Genomic DNA, 20,922 nt, shown 5'->3' with positions numbered 1-20,922 from the left:
TTCTCCTAGTAGGGAAACCAGCTATGAATGGTGTGAAACATTCACGTTTCCATTCTTTTAGATCTTCCCTTTTCTCAGGGTAATGCTTAGTAGAAAGGGATATTAGCTCTCATTTTATCCTCAGAAACACTATAGAATTGAGAAATAACGAGCAGCCTAAAAGTAACTCAGAACTGCACAGGGGGATTGGAGCTGCATCTTCCCAAGACACAGTCCACTTCTTTAACCCAGTGTTTCTCAACCTTGGCAACTAAAAAAATACGTGGACTTCAACTCCCAGAATTCCCCAGCCATCACACTAAGGAAGTTGCCAGAGTTGAGAAACACTATCTTAAACCAATACAGCCACATGGACGTCTGCTCTATCTCATTGTTAAAACTGCCCATCTCACGTGGGCCCTTTTCTCTCTGCCTCTGGGATTAGCCACTGATCTACACCCAGCTTCTGGCTCTGATCAGGAGTTATTAACTGTGAAGACATTTCCATGTGACGCAGGAGATATATTCATACAGGGCTGTTGATACATGTCTGCTTGTTCATGCGATTCAATGGAAGCTGTAGGAGGCCACATTCATAATCCAGCTTCTAGTGCATTCTTAAGGGCTTTTTTGTTTTTTTTCATTGAAAAAAAGTTGATTAAGGAAAAAAAAGATGGAATAACCACTGAATGGGTTTAGATGAGCACATTTAATCCATCCAGGTGTATTAAGATAGAACTCACACCATTTCTGACCAGCAACCATGCTAGTGATATATATGTGTGGGCTGCACCCATGCACTGAAGTGGATTGTTTATTTTAAATGCACCTGCAAAATCTGTAAGGTGAAATTATTACTGTGGTCACAACAAATACCATGCTTCAGAGTCAATGTCTCCTAATCCTGATATCAATAACTTATAATGCCATTTGTCTTTTCCAATGTCATCTACTACGTAACCGGTAGATCTAAAACTAGGAATCCAAAATACAGCTGCAATGTCTTTAGTGTCTACATTCTTTGTTACTGAAAGCTAAATTAATTACCAATAAGAAGCATGGAAAACTCCTCTTTATGCCTGATTGAACCTGTGAATATTTTATAGTTGTGATACTTAAGTATATCATTTGGTACCCTAGGAAAGTACAAGAGCTTTTTTTTTTAAAAAAATATCAAATTGTCAGTACTTAAAAAGGCGAAGTCTCCTTTATACATTATTATTGCACTGCTGTAGAATTAAGCATGTTTTAACTTGTTAAGTCTGCAAAGTACTTCTTTCATCTTTAAAACTGTTGCGTGTACTGTACTTGTTGGAGGAGAACACAGGAAAATTACAAAGGAAAAGTGACAGTGTGAATGAAACAAGCAGTGCCACGTAATAAAAGTCTTACCTGGAAGAAATTTATTTCAAGCTGTGCTACTTTTCATTTGTTGCTCTGCTTGGCATTAAGAGGGCATCTTAATAGAGATAGCAAGTTTATATGACATGGCACCACCTGCTAGTTCTACTTCTTACTTTACAAAAGCAGAAATCAGTGTTCTCTTTTTTTCTAACCACATGATAAAGCACAGTCTAAAATCTGCCAGTTAAAGAAATTGAAGTAACTGAGTTGGTTACCAATCAGATTAGAAAGTGATATATGGTATTGGGTTTCTTAGATGATGCTTATGTTTGTCTCTTATATTTCAAGCTGACTCTTCACTGGAGTATCAGACACAGCAAATTTTGAAGCAGTGTAAGACTGTTAACTATAATTATACTGGGGACAATATATTGTCACTTGGACATAATGCTAACCATCCTTTAATGTCACAGACTAGTGATGCCGTGCAACATTGTGTCCTGTGTTTATCTGAAGGTGTGAATAGACGAGTACAGATGGAATTCATGAGGTTCACCCTAAACAAATCAAGGTTCACACTGAAAGATTTCAGCCAAGGTAGCTTGAGAATGATGAATAAATAATCACTGGCTCAGAAATCATTGACTAATAGCAATAGCATTATGCCCCATAGTGCTTTACAATGCTGTATGGGCGGTTTACAATATCAGCATATTACCCCCAACAATCTGGGTCCTCATTTTATCAACCTTGGAAGGATGAAAAGCTGAGTCAACATGAAGCTTTTTTTAAAAAAAGATTCTGTATTATCCCCACCACTTCAGTGACAATGGGTAGATTGGGAAAGGACTCTTACCACTGTAAGTAATTTATGGAAACAAATTTAATGAACATGATCCAGTTTTTCAAAGACACAAGATGTAGCTTCTGCAACAGAAAATTATTCTCAGCTCTGATGTGAAGTGCACCAAGAAGCTAGAAGTGTGAGGTAACTGCCAAGGAAAGACAAGCTGAGCTCTGACAGTGAATCCTCGTTTAGTGTTAGAGATATGCAGTGCTTTTTTTGTAAAAGAAAAAGGTGCCGGAACTCACACGTCATACAACCCGCCTTGCCTACCCTACAAGGTTCCATCCAAAAAAGGTGCCGGAACTCCGTTCTGAGCGTTCTATGAGAAAAAAAGCCCTGGAGATATGTATGGAAAGTTGATCACAGCTGCCACACCTAACTACAGTAGGTACCGTGCTCCATGGGTATCCCAGCTTGGTTCTTCATTAGTTCAACCCTAGCCTGGCAGCTACACTTGATCTCTTTTAAACACTTTCTCTACATTTGTGACTTGCAAGACTAAACGAGATTGTAGGCCTCTGTGACGGAGTCTTCAAGACTTGTGCCCACAAGGTAGGCTTACAAAATTTGCTTTGAGCTTTTTCTGCTCTGCAAACCCCATTGTGCACATATAAATCATATTTGACGACTCTGCAGATTGTGAGTACTTAAACCATTAGTCAACAAATCGTGGCTTCACAACCCACAATGTAGCAAGATGTATAAATTCTTTTGCAAAATTGTTAACACAAGAACATTGTCCCAGTGGCACAGTGGTTCTTGTCTTTAGTTAGCTAGCAGGAACACGTCTTTCTCTTTTCCTGAGCAGGAACCTTTGGCTGAACTGGCGATGGCAGTTTGGTTTTCACTCCATCCCACTGTGGACCAGGTTTCATTACCCCACTTTTCAAGGCTTTGTAGATGCCCAGAGTTAACATTTGGAAAACTGCCTCCACATTCCTGCTGCTTTTCGCCGAAGTCTCAATATACTTTGCTTCGAGGGAAACAGCCAGCTTCTCAGCTTCCCTTTGTTTCACCTTCCGTTCAGCCTCCAGATCACTCTTGTTCCCCACCAGCACGAAAACTGGGCAGTGAGGTTTGACTGTGTCCACCACTTCCTGGTGCCAGCTCCTGATGTTCTCAAACGATGCCCGATTGGTTAGGTCAAACATCAGGACACCCCCAGCTGCATTACGGTAGTAAGAACGTGTCACTGATCTACATCACAGAAAGAAAATTTGCTGAGCATGGAAACATTGCAAGAAGCCAGAAATATCTTAAATTAAAGCAGGGTTTTCCAAGCTGTACTTGCGTTCAACGAGAGAATAAGGACAAATCTATCACTTTCACCCAAATGGAGCCAGGAGCATCCATTTCTATTTTTCTTAAGGAAAGTAATTGCTTCCCAGTCAATGAAGGTTATTTTATTTGGCAAAAATATTACCTTTCTAATTTTATTTCCAGTTTAATGTTAGTGCTTTGTAAACATTAATTTTGCATTTACAGTATGCACTTTGCTGTTTAGTTACATTGCCTGGAGGAACTTTCTGGCACATTAATTGGGGCATCTATTTTTGTGAAATTCCAATAACTTTTAATATATACATTTGCATAATAAATACATTAGAATAAGCACAAGTCTCATTTCATTCATTCATTTTCCATCACTTGGCTGTCCTTCTTGATCAGGGATTCTAGATTCTCTTTTTGAACAAAACTCACAACTTCCAGAACCCCCAAAAGTCTGAAACCCCCTGAACTAAAGCATTCAGTCAAACTAATCAAGTTAAACTAAGCTTTGAGGTTCTCTGTTAATGTGTGAATTGTAATATTGCTCTGGTATTTTATGTTCCTTAGGGTGTGGTGGTAGAAATCTTACTCCAGCAGTGCCGTTTTTGGTATCCTTGGGAGTTTCTGACTGACTCACAGAACACCATCTGGAGCATAGAGAGTGAAGTAACAAGGTTGGTGGGGGTTTTTGTGGTCACACGAGTCATAGGGAGTGACTCTAGTTCCCTGTCTCACCTGGATACTTAGATTAAAGCAACTCTGAATGTAAGGTGAGGACTTCTTGTAAGGGAAAGAAAAAAACAACTGGAGTCTTTCAGCTCGTCTGAAACTAAAGAGCTTTGCTCTTTCCCTGGGAACATCTAATCACCAGACTGTTGCAGTTAGTAAGATCCTCATCATGGCGTTGCTCGTTTTATTCTTTTTGTTTTCCTCGCGTGTCCCATCTGTTCCTTTGTTTGCTTATTACTCACATTTACACAGCCACCCTTCTCGGAAACTTGACACTGGGAGGCGTACAATAAAAAAACGACCATAAAAAAATAACAGTGAAACATTCCATAATAAAAAGCATCAATACAGGTAGTCCTCAACTTACAGTCACTCGTTTAGTGACCAGCTGAAGTTTACGGCACTGAAAAACATGACTTGTGACTGGTTTGCACACTGATGACCATTGCAGCGTCCCATGGTCACGTGACCAAAATTCAGACACTTGGCAAGTGGCATGTACTTATGACTGTTGCAGTGTCCCAGGGTCATGTGGTCAATTTGCAACCTTCTGACCAGCAAAGTCAATGGGGAAGCCAGATTCACTTAACCATGTTACTCAACAACTTCAGTGATTCATTTAACAAGTGCAGCAAGAAAGATTGTAAGATGAGGCAAAACTCGCTTAACTTGCTTAGCGACAAAAATTGTTGTCGTAACTCAAGGACTGCCTGTACATTACACCAGAGATCCCCAACCCCCGGGCCGTGGACTGGTACCGGGCCGCAGCCTGCCAGAAACCGGGCTGCGCAAACAAGCGAAGCCCCATCCATGGGATGCAGGCAGTACACAAAACCACGTCCCCTCCGGTTTGTGAAAAAAACTCTCCCCACAGAACCGGCCCCTGGTGCCTAAAAGGTTGGGGACGTCTGCATTACACTGACTGTCTTCATACTTTATGAGAATCTAACCAAAAACAGTGCTGGGAATCTAAAGTTTTTACCCCTCTGAACAATTAGGAAGCAAAGCTTAAGCTTCCTTTCATTTGCAGGCTTCGATTCATTTCATTAACATCTTCCAAGGCGTGGAAAAGGCCCATCACTTCTGGCCCTTTGGCTGAGAGACCCCAGACCAGCCTGTCTCCCAGGACTTACCTGAACCGTTCTTGGCCCGCCGTATCCCAGAACTGCAGCTTGAAACGCAGGCTGGGCTCCATGTCCAGAAAGTGGACATAAAAGTCCACCCCCACCGTTTGGTTCATGGACTCCACAAAGACCCCGTCAGCATAGCGCTTCAGAAGACACGATTTCCCCACCGTGGAATCGCCCAGCATGATGATCCGGAACTGATAGTCCCAGGGGGAATCCACAGCCATTGGGAGGCTGTGGAAGAAGGAGAGCCTCTGGAAGCTGCTATCTTTTGTGTGCCTGTGTCGGTGTGGGTCTGTGGGCGTGCATGCGTGTGCACCGGTGGAGCACAGCGAGAAAGCTCATGCCGGCTCAAAATAAAACAGGAACACTCCCATCCGGGGTTCAACCTGGAGTCCCGAGCAGTGGAAAAAGTTCTCACCCAGGTAGGAAACTGGTTGAGACTTGTTTGAGATTAGCACAGGTAGCTGTTCTCCCTTTGACCGCCTGAGGCTGCAGCTCTCTTACTCCATGTTTGGGCAGGCAGGCTGCTCCTAAGGGGGGCAGGATGTGCACACTCTCCCTGTCCTGCTCCTCCCTGAAAATGGGCCGTGTTTAGCGAAGGCCAAGCCAGGCCAGGCAAGAACACATTTCACCTGCATTCAACAGCCTTCAACAAGGTTTCTTTTCTTTGAGGGACGCTAGTCAAAGTAGCCTCCTTAGGCAGCTGAGTGAACAAAAGCCTCCTAAAACTCAGAGGAGGCATGCTGGCTGAGGAATTCTGGGAGTTGAAGTCCACAAGTCATTAAAGGGTCAAGTTTGAAGACCCCTACTCTAAACCCTTGTTTCCTTCATTTCAAGAATTACACACTGAGAGATCATTTATTGTGATCCAGCATGGAAAAATGGCCAGTGAAGACAATGACAATAAACAAAGCTATACATATTATTATTATATATACAGTATATATACCATTTAAAAGGGGAAGTAAATGTTTTCACATCAGATATTTTCGGGATATTTTTTTTTTAAGTTAAGGAGGTTACATTGTGGAAATGAAGACTTCCTCAAAACATTTGACAACCATAAGATTCTCCCCAGTTCTACACAGCAAAGTAGAAAAAATGAATAATGGAAAGAAGCTGTTTCTAACCTGCAAAATGCAGAACAAGGCTGCACGATGGTGCTAGGATTAGCACAACGGTTTTTACTCCTGACTCAGCACTCAGCACTACATCTGTCTGTCTGCAATCCTTCTCACAACCTGTCCCTTCTATTTCGCATGAAACAAGCTAGCGGCTGGATAAGTGAGGATTTAAAAACGTATTTATTTGAGCAATCTGACCTAGTCTGATGGGTTAGGGTTGGGGTTTTAATATGTTTTTAATTATTGTTTTAAATCTTAAATTTGGGCATTATATTTAATCGTTTTTTAACTTTTGTATTCTGTTTTTTATATTTATTGCCCTGTACACCGCCCTGAGTCCTTCGGGAGAAGGGCGGTATAAAAATTTAATAAATAAAATAAAATAAATAAATATGGGACATGGGCCAGAAAACCTGTCCAGGTTGGGACTACGAGCTGCAATTAACAGGATGGTGATGTGAAAGTGGATCTCTTTCTAGGATGTAATCTGGATTGGTCACCGGGACCGGAGGTTTAGTCTTTCAAGCTTTTGGACTCGTGCTGGAGCCCATCCTCTCACCAGGAGTAAAGAGAGAAATTGGTGAGAGAAAAATTCCCAGAGGTTGGGCTTCAGCACGAGTTCAAAAGCTTGGAAGACTATAAACCGCCCTCTGGTCCCGGTGACCAACCCAAATTGGATCCTGCAACATTATCCTGGTGCATTGCTTTCATTTGTGATGTCTTTGTAGTTTTGATGCTAAAAAAACCCCATTTTTAGCTGAGAATTAAAAAAAACAATGCTCTTTTCTTTTGTATCTAAAACAACGGGAAAATAGGTCACTGATTTTCAACAGGAAACAAGATCTGAGATGAGATCAGAAAGAGTTCTGGAGGATGTAATGAAGTAGTTGGGGGTCACAAGTTGTGGATGGTCTCACTTGGGTAAGGATCAACCCAATGGATTAAGTCTGTGTTTCATCTAAGGAAGAATTCTATTCTGAGTAGCCAGTGTCCTGTAACATCCAGTTCTAACCGAGTTAACACTGGCATGCTTCCTTGGATGGCTTCTTCCTTTGCAGACTGCTTGCTCTCCTCTTATAAACGATTTTCACGCCATCCCAGCCTTCCTGCAGGTCAAACTCTTTGTTTCTCAGAGCCTCGTAGATAGCATTGGTGATGGTCTCGAAAGCCAGGTCTATGTTGGTGTCAGTTTTGGCAGATGTTTCTATAAAAGATGTGCCTAGAGACGTGGCCAAGCCTTCTGCTTCCTCCAGGGTGACCCTGTTCATTGATTCGAGATCACATTTGTGGCCAACTAGGAGGAAAATTACTTTGTCCATCATGTTGGTCACCTCGTTGTACCAATCAAAGATGCTCTCAAAAGACCTTCGATTGGTCATGTCAAAGATCAGCAGCACACCAACCGCGTTCCGGTAGAAAGACCTGGTGATGCACCTAAGAGGGGGGAAAAGGCCAAATTGATACATTAGCTTTTTCTCCAATATATCAGTTAATTAGAGCAGGGTTCTCAACTTTGGCAACTTTAAGACCTGTGGACTTCAACTCCCAGAATTCTTCAGCCAGCATGGCTGGCTGAAGAATTCTGGGAGTTGAAGTCTTCAAGTTTGGAGACCCCTGATCTAGAGGACAGAATTATTCCAGCAGACATTGATCTTTATTGTAATCTATAACAAGATATTCATGATAGGCTACTAATATTTTATAGGGTTTTTTATGTACAACCTTGCTTGACAAATAAATATCCTAAAATAACTCCTGTTACTGAGTTTCTAACTGTGGCCTGTAGAATACATGCTTTTCTAATAGCTATGTAAACTAAGCACTATCCTAAGACTTTTTATTATGTCTGTTATGCTATGGTTGTTATGTTGTCTGGGTCTATGACCTGTGATAAACATCCTACTACTGCAAGATATCAGAGCTATTTGTTGAGGCACTTGTCTGGATACTAACTGTTTCCTTCCATCATGTGCCCACTGACCTTGATCTGGAGTGGTGTTTGCAAAGCAATTTATTTTTTTAGATGTAAATATAGGTGAATTCTATTGAGATGATATACAGGTGATCCTTGACTTCTGACTGTAATATCAGTCTGCAATTTCAGTCGTAAGTCATGATAGTCATAAAGCAGGTCACCATGTGACCTTGTCTGATTTTATAACTTTTTTGGTGCAGGTCATTAAGCAAACCCGTTGGTTACTATGGAGTATTTTTTGCTGGAAATCAGAAGCAAGCACCGGTTCTACACAAGAATGATAGATTACAAAACTTAGTGTTTTATAATGCTTATAACTGCATGCTTCAAATATATCCAATAAGCAGTACACAAAGATGCTAATTGTAACTAATCCAGATTATATTACCAAAATTGCTGTATGTGTGTTATATAAAAAAAGTAAGTAATAGAAACTTGGCAGTATCTTGGTGTGGAGAGGGCACTGAGCCTGGGACATTGGGCATGCAAAGTCATTTGCTCCGGAGCAATGTCCCTGAACAGGTAGTCCTCAACTTACGACCGCAATTGAGCTCAAAATTTCCATAGCTAAGCAAGACAATTGATAAATGAGTTTTACCCCATTTTATGACTTTTCTTGCCACAGTTGTTAAGTGAATCACTGCAGTTGTAAAATTAGTAACACGGTTGTTAAGTGAATCTGGCTTCCCCATTGCTTTTGCTTGTCAGAAGGTCACAAAAGGTGATCACATGATCCTGGGTCGCTGCAACCGTCATAAATAAGAATCAGTTGCCAAGAGTCTCAATTTTGATCACATGATGGTGGGGACGCTGCAGTGGTTGTGTCAAAAAACGGTTATAAGTCATTTTTTTCAATGTTGTTATAACTTTAAATGGTCACTAAATGAACGGCCGTAAATCGAGGACTATCTGTAATCTGGAATATTCCTGCCCCTTCTTTAAAAAATACACCAGAACCAACTAGAATTGTATGAAAACAAAATTACTGTTCCCTTTTATCTCCCAAGGGGTAGTCCCACCAGTGTTTCACAACACAAACAGGATCTGTTGTTGTTAGTTGCGAAGTCGTGTCCGACCCATCGCGACCCTATGGACAATGTTCCTCCAGGCCTTCCTGTCCTCTACCAAAACAGGATCTAGGATCTCCTTAATGACCTGTGACAGTTCATTATCAGATTAGCTTAACCAGTTCATAGTCCATTACTCTGCGAATCTGATGACACAGGTTAGGTCTGTGAAGACCTACAAGTTAATAAATGGGATGTCTTTAAGATGCCCCAACATTGTGTTCTTTTGTCTTCTATCTCCCGATTAGCCTTGAAATCTCAGCTTCAATCATATCGTACACCTCCCAGGTTCTCTTTCTTGCAGCTGCTGGCCCCACACACCTCTTCAGATAACAGATGCCAGATGTAACCAGGAGGTGGGTGGGGAAAGTTCTCAAGGCCAAGTCATTGGGTGTGTGGGGGGGGGAATTAATTCATAACCAAAGCAGGAGTTTGAGACAGTCTTCCTAGGACCCTCCTTAATAAAAGGAGAACTACCTAAGCCTAAAGGGAAGGTGGCTGGATTATCGCATTTTGACGAAAAGGAAGTTATCTAGATCTCCATTTAAATCCTGGGGCAACTCTTAAGAGTGACAATTCCTAAGCTCCACGGTCAACATTCTTCACTGCTTACAGAAGGTCAGTCTATAAATCAGAACTTCAGAAGCGGAAGTCTGCAGTTTATTTGCTGCACAAATATTTTGTGCCTTCTGAGGTTGGTAGCTGAGAAATCCTGGTTTCTGAAGGAAAAGACGTAAGGTTGCTCACAATTTGCCTCCAGTTTCCAAGACCTTATCTCTGGGTTGGTTTACACTCCTGCTGATGTAGCCTGTCAGCTGAAGTTGTGGTCCTCAGCAGATCAGCCAATTTGCTTTTTAAATTTATTATGCATTATCTGGTAGATTGATATCGGTTTTCCTCCCGGAGCTCATAACAATCCTTTCCCATTTTCCCAACAACAATTCCAACAATTGAGAGAATAACTGGTCTAAGTGTTCACTGAAGACCTTCTGTGACTGGGGGAGGGGCTAGAATCTATGTTTCCTTGCTCATCGCCCAACAACTCCATAACAACATCATGCTGCTTCTCACTTTTGGAGCAACGTAAGAATTCAACAACATGGTGGAAATGGCTGGCCATTTTAGGTCTGTGGAGGTGCCAAACCTACCCTTGCTGAAAGGTACCACCCTCAGTGGCCTTCCATTTGTTCTTCTTCGGTTCTGAACGGGGGTTCCCCTTACAACTTGCCCAATGTTTTGACCTTTAGATATCCCTGCTCTGAAACATTTTGACTCGAGGGCTAGAATATTTCAATCTTGAATCATTTAGCACCCTTCTGGGCTCTCCTTACCTGAACCTTTCCTGACCAGCAGTGTCCCAGAGCTGAAGCTTCACCTTGATTCCTGGAGGGAGCTCCATCATCTTGCTGTAGAACTCTACACCCACTGTGGGACATGGGGTCGGGATGAAGCATCGCTCTGTGTATCGCCGCAGCAGAGATGTTTTGCCCACAGTGGAATCACCCAGCAGGAGGATCCGAAACTGGTAGTGCCAGTTGCCACTGGGTGCGTGGGCCGGCATTATCAGCCCCAATTTTGCCTCAGTAGATACTTCCATTGTGGAAAGGTTGACAGTGGGAGCAGGAGAGCAGTCTTGGCATGGGACCTTGAGAAGAACCTGATTATCCCTCCTCTGCTGATCTCAACAAAGTTCTGCTACTGACAGAAGAACTCTACAGGATGAAGATACAGAGGTCTCCACCCTCGAGACTCCCCCTCACACACACCAACTACTATCTCCTCTGGAGCCAAGAGACAAGCCAACCCACCTCTGAGGAGGAATTCCTTTCACTCCTCCTCCCTCAGCTCCACCTATCACATTCCCTTCTAGCTTGGCTTCTCCAAACAACAAAGGTGATCTGATTTCTGTTTTTGAGGGATGATTAGGGAGAAACGTGGATTGCCTTGGACATTATGTGGTTTTAGATTTTTCTTTTCTTTGATGTCCTGTTTTAACCAGAGTCCCCTTTGTGAGTTAGGCGGGGACAATCACTGAATATACAAACACACAAATCTGTTATTTCGGATACGCGTGCATGAGGCACTGTGCCTACTAGACTTCTCTAGAATATCATCTCCAAGCTCTCTGAATTGCTGCCATTGTGGAATAAAGTAGAATTCTGGGACCTCCCAGAAGAGCAGATTTCAAAGACCAGATTTAGAAGGCGGTGGATTCCACTTCTTGTAGAAATCAAGTTCATCAAAGAGGATGTAGATGTTCCATCCTGTAGCAGTTGGGCTTCTTGTTTGATTCAGAGGACCATGACCCAAGCCTGTACCGATGTGGTTTTTTTTTAGGACACTCAAATTCTAAAAGAAAAAAAGGGGAGAAGCTAAAGGAAATCTACCAGTTTTCTTCCCCTTTGCAAATGGACTGTATCACATCCCCCACACAGCTCTTAAGAACAACATGCAGTCTTCCTCTTTTCCTTTGCACGCCAGTCTCTTGAAAATCAGTCTTGCTGTTTTGTTATCTATACATTCTTCCAGGTATTAACTGATAAAACTATTCAGATTTGTAGTAGCTTAACGGAAGACCTTTCTGGAGGACTTTTGTTACTTACAACGCAGCAAACCTTCCTCTCCAAAAGCAGAGCTAATGCAGGACTGGGAAGTCCTCTTCGCCCTTCCCTGCTCTCCTTAGCTGCCTCCACGCTTATCTAATCTCTTCCCCTAGTCATGTGCCAGCAGCTCCTAATATTATGCATGAGGGCTAATTCACTCCCATCTCTTTTGCACATATAGGACAAAAGTCCTTGAGCAAGGGGGGGGGGCTCTTGCTTTTTCTTTCCAACTTGATCTGAAAGGCGTATCTTCCATCTAGCAAAATATTGGTAAAGCAATTTGGAAAATGAGTTTGCCAAGATCATCCAACACCTTCTTAATATCCCATGGTATCAGCCATTATAGATAGCCACCTCTTCCGATGACTGGAGAAGTTGAAACTTCATCAGCAAAGCGGGTGCATTTTTTAAGTTTTTATCCCCTTTGCTTTTTTGATTACTTGAAAACTTTCTCACGCTTTCGTGGCAGGGAACTGCATTACTGATTTTGACTAATCGTGATTATTCAGAGACGCACAGAGACTTTGGGAGACCAAAGTCCCCGTCTCTTCCTCCTTTCACAAAGCCACCATGAAGCCAATTTGTAACCAAGTGGGTTGACCTCGGCTCTTCCCAGCTTACGCCCCAAATCTGTAAACCACATCAAATTTCCTCATCCTCAAACTATACTAGACTATGATTTCCATCCTTGTCAATACCTCCAAAACTGAACAAAAATTTTAGCTTGGTTGCATTCTAACAAACATTCCTCTCTTCCTTCATTTAATGCACGGAGGGTATGTTTTAACCAATTTTGAATGCATACCCCTACTCGGCAGAGAATAACTTCTCCCTCCAGGCTGTAGAGTGGTTGCTTAAGTTTTCCCCAGCAGGCCTTCAGAGACACCCCACACATGCAAAAAAAAATAAAAATAAAAAAACCCCAACAACTGGTTTTGTTTCCTTCGTAACCCAGGTGTGCTGAATTTCTGTCTTGACATAGTTGTGAAAGGCATAGTCCTAAAAATAGAACTGACCAAACAATTACATCAGCCCTCCTGTTCCTTGTTATTTTCAAAATCCAGGTGATCTAAGGATCAACTGTGCATGGAAAGCATCAGGTATCATGTGTCTGTATGCGTGTTTTTTGAGGCTTTGGAATCACAAGGCATGGAGAAAAATGCTGGCAGGTTTGACACTTGCATCCATCCTGCCAGCGTGATGTCAGCTGTGGTTTATAGCTTGTACACTTTCTAAGCATGTCTAACCAACTGCAGTTTGTTGTTAATCCTTGATTTACAGCCACAATTGAGCCCAAAATTTCCATTGCTAAGTGTGTTAATTTTGCCCCATTTTATGAGCTTTCTTGCCACAGTTAAGTGAATCACTGCAGTTGTTAAATTAACATGGTTAAGTGAATCTGGCTTCTCAACTGATTGGTGTCAGGTCACAAAAGATGATTCATACGACTCCAGGAAATTGCAACCATCTTGACTGTCAGTTGCCGAGTGTCAGAATTTTGATCACATGACCACACGCTGCAAGTCTTAAATGTGAAAAACGGTTGTGCCGTTCAGCCCCACTGTAACTTCAGTCACTAAATTTATTTATTTATTTAATTGGATTTGTATACCGCCCGTAAGTCAAGGACTACCTGTATACATTCACATAAGCTGTCTTAGCATCTGTGTGAGACCAGCTATTTAAGCCATCCAGCCTGTATTGTTTGCTCTGATTTACAACCTTCTCTAACATTTATTATGCTGCTCACCTGCCCTATAAGGTGGGCTCTGGGTGGCTTACAAGTGATAAAACATCTGTAATCATGTCTTTTTTTCTTTTTGAAAAAGAACGATGCTTTAATTCAAACCAAGGCACACAAGAAATGTTCAAAAGCAAGCCCACCCAGGCTTCAGATTGTCTTCTGAACCTATTTCAATGAATAGTTGAAATACATTAATTAAAACTTGCAATCTTCAGTACAAGCCAAAGCTGGTTGCCAGTTTGGCTGCCAGGATTCATCTATCTTAGTTTATCATTCACCGGTGATTAAGATTGCCAGGATGCATTTATGTCAAGGAGTGGGCAAGGAGAGAGAACAAGAAGAATGCACAACACAGGGGGGGGGGGAAGACACAATCCTTTTAGTTCCACACAACTATAAAAAAGACATAGCTATTATCAGAAATTTTTTCCAAGAAGTTTCAGAAATTTCTGCTGGAGTTTTTTCCCATCTTCAGCAAGCCCTGGGCTTTTTCAACAGGCCTGTAGCAAATTCCAAGGAAATCTTTGAAGACCTAAAAAAAATTTTTTTTTTAAATTACCAAGTAGGTTTTTTCATTGCCCTCCTGAATCACTTCTACACTATCCCACTGTGTATGCGCCTAGTATCCCCTCTCTGTACTTCCGAATACTAGGTTAGAGAGCAAAGAAGAGATGAAAAGCTTTTGATTTCTGGAAACAAACAATGCCACCAACACCCCTGCCTCATCTCAGCCCCATATCCGCAGGATTCATCCAGCTGTCACCATTAGAAAATGTGTCATCATAGACAAGGCAGAGGTGGCGCAGATCTCATATGCTACACGTTCAGTTACTTAAAAACTGGCTACCGGGTATTACACTATGCAATACAGATCTACGATCAGCAGGAAGCACTGATATTTACATTGCTGTCGTTTGCTGAGCCGTCCACTCCACCAGATGGCCTTCTCCAGAAGAAAAACAGGTGGTCACCACATTGTCCTGTTCTCCTGTAGAAAGAATGTGGGCGCTGATAGTCAGTATACAGTTTTACAACTCATTTCCATAAAATGGTAAATTAAATGCAGTGCACGCTAATAGTAGGATGTTAAAATGAGACATGGAGGAAGGTAGCCTAAAGTTACTATATAGATAGTCCTCAACTTACAACCACAGTTGTGTCCAAAATCTTTGCCAAGTGAGAAATTTGTTACGTGTTACCCCATTTTATGCCTTTCCTTGCCCAATTTGTTAAGCGAGTCACTGCTGATCTTAAATTAGTGACACAGTTGTTAAGTCAATCTGGTTTCCCCATTGGCTTTGCTTGTCAGAAGGTTGCAAAAGGGGATCATGTGACCCTGGGACACGGCAAAATATCATAAATGGGAGTCAGCTGTCAAGCATCCGAATGTAAAACACGTGACCATGGCGATGCTGCGACGGCTGTGTGAAAAATGATCATGTCACTTTTTTCAATGCCGTTGTAACTTTGAACAGTCACTAAGTGAACTGTTGTAAGTTGAGGGCTACCTGTATTCAGTAAACACTTCTATTTAAAGATCCTTTGACCACTTAAAACCTAAGAACGGAAAAGCTGCAATAGAAATATGAGCATCGCTGCTCAAAGCAAATTCTAATTATTTCCCAGAGTACACCAACAAGCCAGCATCGCATTACTTTAGTTCTCCCCAACCTGACACTCTTTTGAAGAGTGGGGACTGCTGAATCTAAGGCGGCCCACTCATACCAAGCACACATTTATGCTTGAAGATGAATTGTGACACGTATGACCGTCTGTTTCAAGGCAGCCCAGTTCAATGCTGGATTCACCCCAGCAAAGATGTTAGGACCAGCTTGTTTTATTTTGCCTCCTTTTTGACCACGAGATCAGTAATTGGATCTGATGGGAAAGGGATAGGGAGGGTCCGGAATGCCACTTTCTTTTCATCCCACCGTCTCTCTGTATCACATAGAAACACCCCCCATCTCCATGAAAAGCATAAACAAGAGTACCTTGCAGGCCGAGCTGCTAGCCTCGACGGCTACAAGGGAAATGAGGATGACGGCATCTTTCCCAATCACCGAGCACTTCCAGACTGTAACTGAAACATATAAAAACACCCAACATCTGAATTAAAAACCATTCGAGATTGTCTGAGGAAAAGCAGGAATGACTGCATTTCATTAGGATTTTAAAAATCCTAAACGTAAATGAGCATTAGAGCCCCCATTTCTAGACAGTTACTATTAAATGAAAATACTACTTGGGGGGGAAAAAAGTCTCTGAATGAAGGCTATTCAGGTTGGCTTACGAACACTGAACAACATGGTTTGCAAGATCTTAAAAAAAAACAACCAAAAACCTCAGATTAAATAAGCCCTTAAGAATCATGGAAACAAAAAGAGAATAGAAAGAAGTTGAAGAGATTATGTTTCATGGGAACCATCTCTAGTTTATACAGAGAGAGAGAGAGAGAGAGAGAGAGAGAGAGAGAGAGAGAGAGAGAGAGAGAGAGAGAGAGAAGCAAATGAATTCCTCAAAAGTCTGCAGCAGTGTTTCTGAACCTCAACAGCTTTAAGTCCTCCTGCCTTGGGCAGGGGTTGGACTAGAAGACCTCCAAGGTCCCTTCCAGCCCTTTTGATTCTAAGTCCTCACAACTTTAACCTTTTATTTATTTATTTATTAGATTTATATACCGCCCTTCTCCCATAGGACTCAGCGGTTCACAAGGTTTTTTAAAACAATACAACAAATTACAAAACTTAAAAACAATTTGACCTTGAATAAAAACCCCAATTAAAATACAATTAAAATCCCAATTAATATTCTCAGCCTGGGCCAGAGAGCTCAAAGAGCCAGGTCTTCAGGTCCCGGCGGAATGAACGAAGGTCGGGGGCAGTCCTAAGCTCCACGGGCAGCTGGTTCCAGAGGGCAGGCGCACCCACAGAGAAGGCCCTCCCCCTGGGTGTTATCCGCCAGCACCCTGAGCAGACCCTCCCTGTGTGAGCGCACTGGATGAAGGGAACTTGATGCTGGCAGCAGGTGTTCCCTCAGATATCCCGGACCCAAGCCATTTAGGGCTTTATAGGTCATCACCAGCACCTTGAATCTCACCCGGAGGGCAACCGGAAGCCAATGCAGCTCGCGGAGCAGAGGTGTTACATGGGAGTATCGGGAGACCCCCATCAACCTTGCTCTAGAAGAGCATGCAAAAGAATAAAGAGGTGTTCAACCCTGTGGGCAGGTTAATGCTTCAGAGTGTAGAAAGGTCGAGTGACATCCTCAGCTACCAATGGCTGGGAAGTCAAAGTCCTTCTCGTCTTATTCTTGCATGTTGTTGGAGACCTTGTGGCTACTGGCTAAACCACAACTCTTGGTTTAACATGCCAACTCATTTTCTTGACTTGAACCAAGGAACTTGGGGATCCTCAAACTTTTGAATAGTGACTTTCTAAAATGATGAATTTATGCTAATCACTTCCCTCTTATGATTACTGCAAAGCAGTTATTTCACTGGGGTGAAGCTAGAGCGCCACCCTGGTGTTGTGCTGGGCCAAGAAACAGGAGACCGTGAATTCTAGTCATCCTTTAGGCAGGAGAGGCAACTAGATGGCTTTGGGCCAGTTGTTCTTTTATCAGTCCAACCTGCCTCACAAGGCTGATGTTGTGGGGAAAATGTCTGGAATTGCACAAAATAAAGATGAGTTGAACAGATTAGAATAGAATGCAAGATATAAACCTAACAAATAAAGCACAGAATGACTTTTATTAAGCTTTGTCTATCAGATTAAAAAAGTGATCACTGCCTCCCCACCTCAATTTGAGATCTCTCGAATTAACTAAGAGGAAGCGTATAGACCAGTATTTCTCAGTCTGGGCCATTTTAAGACAGGTGGACTTCAAGTCCCAGAATTCATATTGGCTGAGGGTGGGGGAATTCTGGGGATTGAAGTCCACACATCTTCAAATGGCAAGGCTAGAAACACTGGTCTAGACCGGGGGTAGGCAACCTTGGCTCATTTATGACTCGCAGACTTCAACTCCCAGAATTCCTGAGCCAGCCCAGCCCAGCTTGGAAACCTCTCCCTTTCCCCTCAGCATGGCTGGCTCAGGAATTCTGGGAGTTGAAGTCCACGAGTCATAAAAGAGCCAAGGTTGCCTACCCCTGGTCTAGACTTACATCGGCTATAACCCTCTGCTGAGGATAATTTGAAAGTGTTCTTACGTCAAGTCGGGATAGGCTTTTAAGAACAGCCATGTCCAGCTCCAAAACAGCAGTCCACCTCATCTCCTTTCCTGCTGAGCTGATGGGAAGAAAAAGAGAATTAGGAGAAGCCAAGCCACTACAGGACTCGGAAATTAGGCAGAGATTTATCTTAATGATTGCTTTTTAAATATTTCCAAGAAAAAAAATGTAAAAATTTGCCAATTGGAAAAATATAATTCATTACTACACCAGGTTTTTTTTTAAAAAAAGGATTATGTCCAAAACTATTACCATCTTTTATTTTTAATTTTGTTCTTGATATAACAAGAAATTACAAAGTATTTTATCTGCAGTTTCTTTCCTCGATTGCAGTATATACATCACCTATAAAGTTAGCTTCTATAAATCCAGAACTCACAGTCTTATGCTGCTTTGCCTTCAAACTACAAAATGCCACCAGTGAATATGGAAAGACATGTATTTTCCCCAAAATGTTGCTGAAGAGTTATGGGAGAATAAACCAAACAGCGACCGTCAAAGAAAAAATATTATTTTAGGCTCCTTTTTGACTGCATCAGCTACAGGTAAGACAGATGCAGCTTCGATAGGGCCATGTAAAAAAAAATGCTCAGCCTTTGCAGGTAAAACAGACAGGAAACACAACATGAGCTAAATTACCTCATTGTAAAGGCTACATTAACAGAATTTTGCAAGTCTGAAAATAGAAACTTCCTCACCACTTTTAACAGCCTGATCCATTAGGATTTGGCCCTTCCTAAACATTGCTGGTTAGGCATCCCGTTTACTGCTTTTTTGACAATTTGCTTTATGCATGATTTAAAACAGCGCGTTGGCTGGGGAATTCTGGAAGTTGAAATCCATGCATTTTCAAGTTGCCAAGTTTGAAACATATGGTTTAGTTTAGATCGAACTCGAAAAATGAAATAGTCCATTCTGCAAGCTGAAAAGCACCGGCACACAGCAACTGGAGGTGGGAATTGCAATCCAACACCTTCAGTGTGGAAAGCCAGATTTGATCTCAAGGCCCAGCTGAGCTATTATTAGCTCCTAGAAGAGTATATTTCTTAACCTTGGCAATTTTTAAGATGTGTGGACTTCAGCTCCCAGAATTCCCCAGCCAGCATGAACTCCGTTAATGGAGATAGCAATGTCCACTGCCTTGGTGGAGCAGTGGGCTAATGCCTCCTTAAGTAACACCAGCTGCCTGCAATTAGTGCAGGTTCGAGTCCCACCAGGCTCAAGGTTGACTCAGCCTTCCATCCTTCCGAGGTAGGTAAAATGAGGACCCAGATTGTTGGGGGCAATAAGCTGACTTTGTAATAATGCCGCTGGGGGGGGGAGCCCTAATAAGCAGGCATATACATAGAATGAAGGCTATTGCTAAGCACATTGATTTGTGTTTTAGATTGTAAGCTGCCCTGAGTCTTCGGAGAAGGGCGGGATATAAATGTGATTAAAATAAAAAAATAAAAATAAAAATAAAATACTACTACTACTACTACTACCTTGGTGGAGCAGTGGGCTAATGCCTCCTTAAGTAACACCAGCTGCCTGCAATTAGTGCAGGTTCGCATCCCACCAGGCTCAAGGTTGACTCAGCCTTCCATCCTTCCGAGGTAGGTAAAATGAGGACCCAGATTGTTGGGGGCAATAAGCTGACTTTGTAATAATGCCGCTTGGGGTGTGTGTGAAAGCCCTAACAAGCAGGCATATACATAGAATGAAGGCTACTGCTAAGCTTGTAAGCCGCCCTGAGTCTTCGGAGAAGGGCGGGATATAAATGGAATTAAAATAAAAAAAATAAATAAATAAAATAAAGGAAGGAAGCAACCTGGTGTACATTCCCGGGAATCTGAAAAAAAGATCTTTTAATGGCACCACTTAAACTACATCCCTAACCACGTTAGAAAAGCAAGCTGGCTGGAGGTCTCTGTGGGCCTGATAGAAGAATCCCCGTTTGAAGACCTTTTCTATGGAAGGCAGGATTCTGCCAATCTAAATGGGCTCCCGCAGATTCTGAGATGAAAAAAAAGGGGGGGGGTTGTATCTGGACGACCTCCTTTTAGATCTCCCACCGCCGAAGCAACGTGGACACGAGAGGGAAGCACCATTCTCCACCCAATTAGGGAATCTCGCGTGAGACAAATGGCAAGAAAGCGCCCAGACTCCGGAACCAAGCCCGCATTTCCCTTCTTCCCGGGGATATAGTATTCTCTTACTTTGAAATTAAGCGGCTAAACAGGAATCGCTTCGAATTAAATAAGAGGATGGCGATGGATGGAGACGCTTCGCCCCGCTACGAAAAAGGGAACCCTACTAACCTGCCTCTAGGTCTCCCGAGTACGGAAAGAACGCGGGAATCTCCGACGTCGCCTTTTATAGCGCCTGTAAACGTCTAATTCGATTGGCTCCTTTCAAAAAAAAAAGTCCCGAAAAGGCTCTTGGGAAATGTAGTTTCTCCAAATCCACGCCAGGCCAGCAGGGCGCACACACTTTCAAGTTCTTACGAAAAGATTTTATTATATCAAAAGAATGAACAAGGGGGAAAAAATGGATAGGCTTATTTCGAACAGTAGATTATTAACACTGAAATTAAAGAGAGAGCAACCCAGTTTGTTCCATCTGGGAAGGCACAAGCAAAAGAGCTGTAAAATATTTGACCAAATGGCTTGGAAAATCGAGTTTGTTGCCTCTTTTTTTGCCAACAGAAAAATTAGACTTTTAGCAACACATTTCAACCATCCCTTGCTGAAAATCAGGTACAAAATTCCTGCACTGCCAATTCAATGGATTCCTGGTACCTTATACACGCTAGGGACCTATTCAAAATATGTATGCCTCCTTAATATACTATAGACATATTTGTGGGTATTTGGATTACCTCTAACTCAGGGGTAGGCAACC

General features: G+C 42.3%; 2 protein-coding genes and 1 long non-coding RNA gene across 6 annotated transcripts; all 3 read right to left on the bottom strand.

Annotated features, from left to right (window-relative positions):
* Positions 1-2,916: 2,916 nt before the first annotated feature.
* Positions 2,917-5,702, bottom strand: LOC308672205 (ras-related protein Rab-39B-like). Its single transcript, XM_081334918.1, has 2 exons — positions 5,302-5,702; positions 2,917-3,367 (listed from the first exon to the last, which is right to left on the bottom strand). Exons 1-2 carry the CDS (start codon positions 5,520-5,522, stop codon positions 2,944-2,946), a joined length of 645 nt encoding a protein of 214 aa, XP_081191044.1. The 5' UTR covers positions 5,523-5,702; the 3' UTR covers positions 2,917-2,943.
* A 441-nt stretch (positions 5,703-6,143) lies between these two features.
* Positions 6,144-13,097, bottom strand: RAB42 (RAB42, member RAS oncogene family). Its single transcript, XM_081334557.1, has 3 exons — positions 12,873-13,097; positions 10,796-11,813; positions 6,144-7,856 (listed from the first exon to the last, which is right to left on the bottom strand). Exons 2-3 carry the CDS (start codon positions 11,059-11,061, stop codon positions 7,439-7,441), a joined length of 684 nt encoding a protein of 227 aa, XP_081190683.1. The 5' UTR covers positions 11,062-11,813; positions 12,873-13,097; the 3' UTR covers positions 6,144-7,438.
* A 1,072-nt stretch (positions 13,098-14,169) lies between these two features.
* On the bottom strand, positions 14,170-20,913 carry LOC308671983. 4 transcript variants are annotated; one of them, XR_014027320.1, is made up of 5 exons: positions 20,340-20,913; positions 18,016-18,094; positions 15,803-15,891; positions 14,715-14,799; positions 14,170-14,343 (listed from the first exon to the last, which is right to left on the bottom strand). It is a non-coding gene; the product is annotated as an uncharacterized lncRNA (long non-coding RNA). The 4 variants fall into 4 exon arrangements; XR_014027321.1 differs by lacking the exon at positions 20,340-20,913 and adding an exon at positions 20,238-20,324; XR_014027322.1 differs by lacking the exon at positions 20,340-20,913 and adding an exon at positions 18,416-18,559.
* Between the last annotated feature and the right edge of the window lie 9 nt (positions 20,914-20,922).

The sequence above is a fragment of the Vipera berus genome (genome assembly GCF_964194415.1).
Source record: "Vipera berus genome assembly, chromosome: 9".
In the NCBI taxonomy this organism is placed as follows: domain Eukaryota; kingdom Metazoa; phylum Chordata; class Lepidosauria; order Squamata; family Viperidae; genus Vipera; species Vipera berus.
Note: the sequence above shows the minus strand (reverse complement) of the source record. Positions and strands in the feature narration are given on the sequence as shown.

Coding starts and splice junctions, on each gene's coding strand:
- RAB42 (XM_081334557.1), bottom strand. CDS start 11,061: ATGGAAGTATCTACTGAGGCAAAATTGGGGCTGATAATGCCGGCCCAC. Junction 7,857..10,795: donor GCTGGTCAGGAAAGGTTCAG/GTAAGGAGAGCC, acceptor CCCCCCTCTTAG/GTGCATCACCAGGTCTTTCT.
- LOC308672205 (XM_081334918.1), bottom strand. CDS start 5,522: ATGGCTGTGGATTCCCCCTGGGACTATCAGTTCCGGATCATCATGCTG. Junction 3,368..5,301: donor GCGGGCCAAGAACGGTTCAG/GTAAGTCCTGGG, acceptor TCTGTGATGTAG/ATCAGTGACACGTTCTTACT.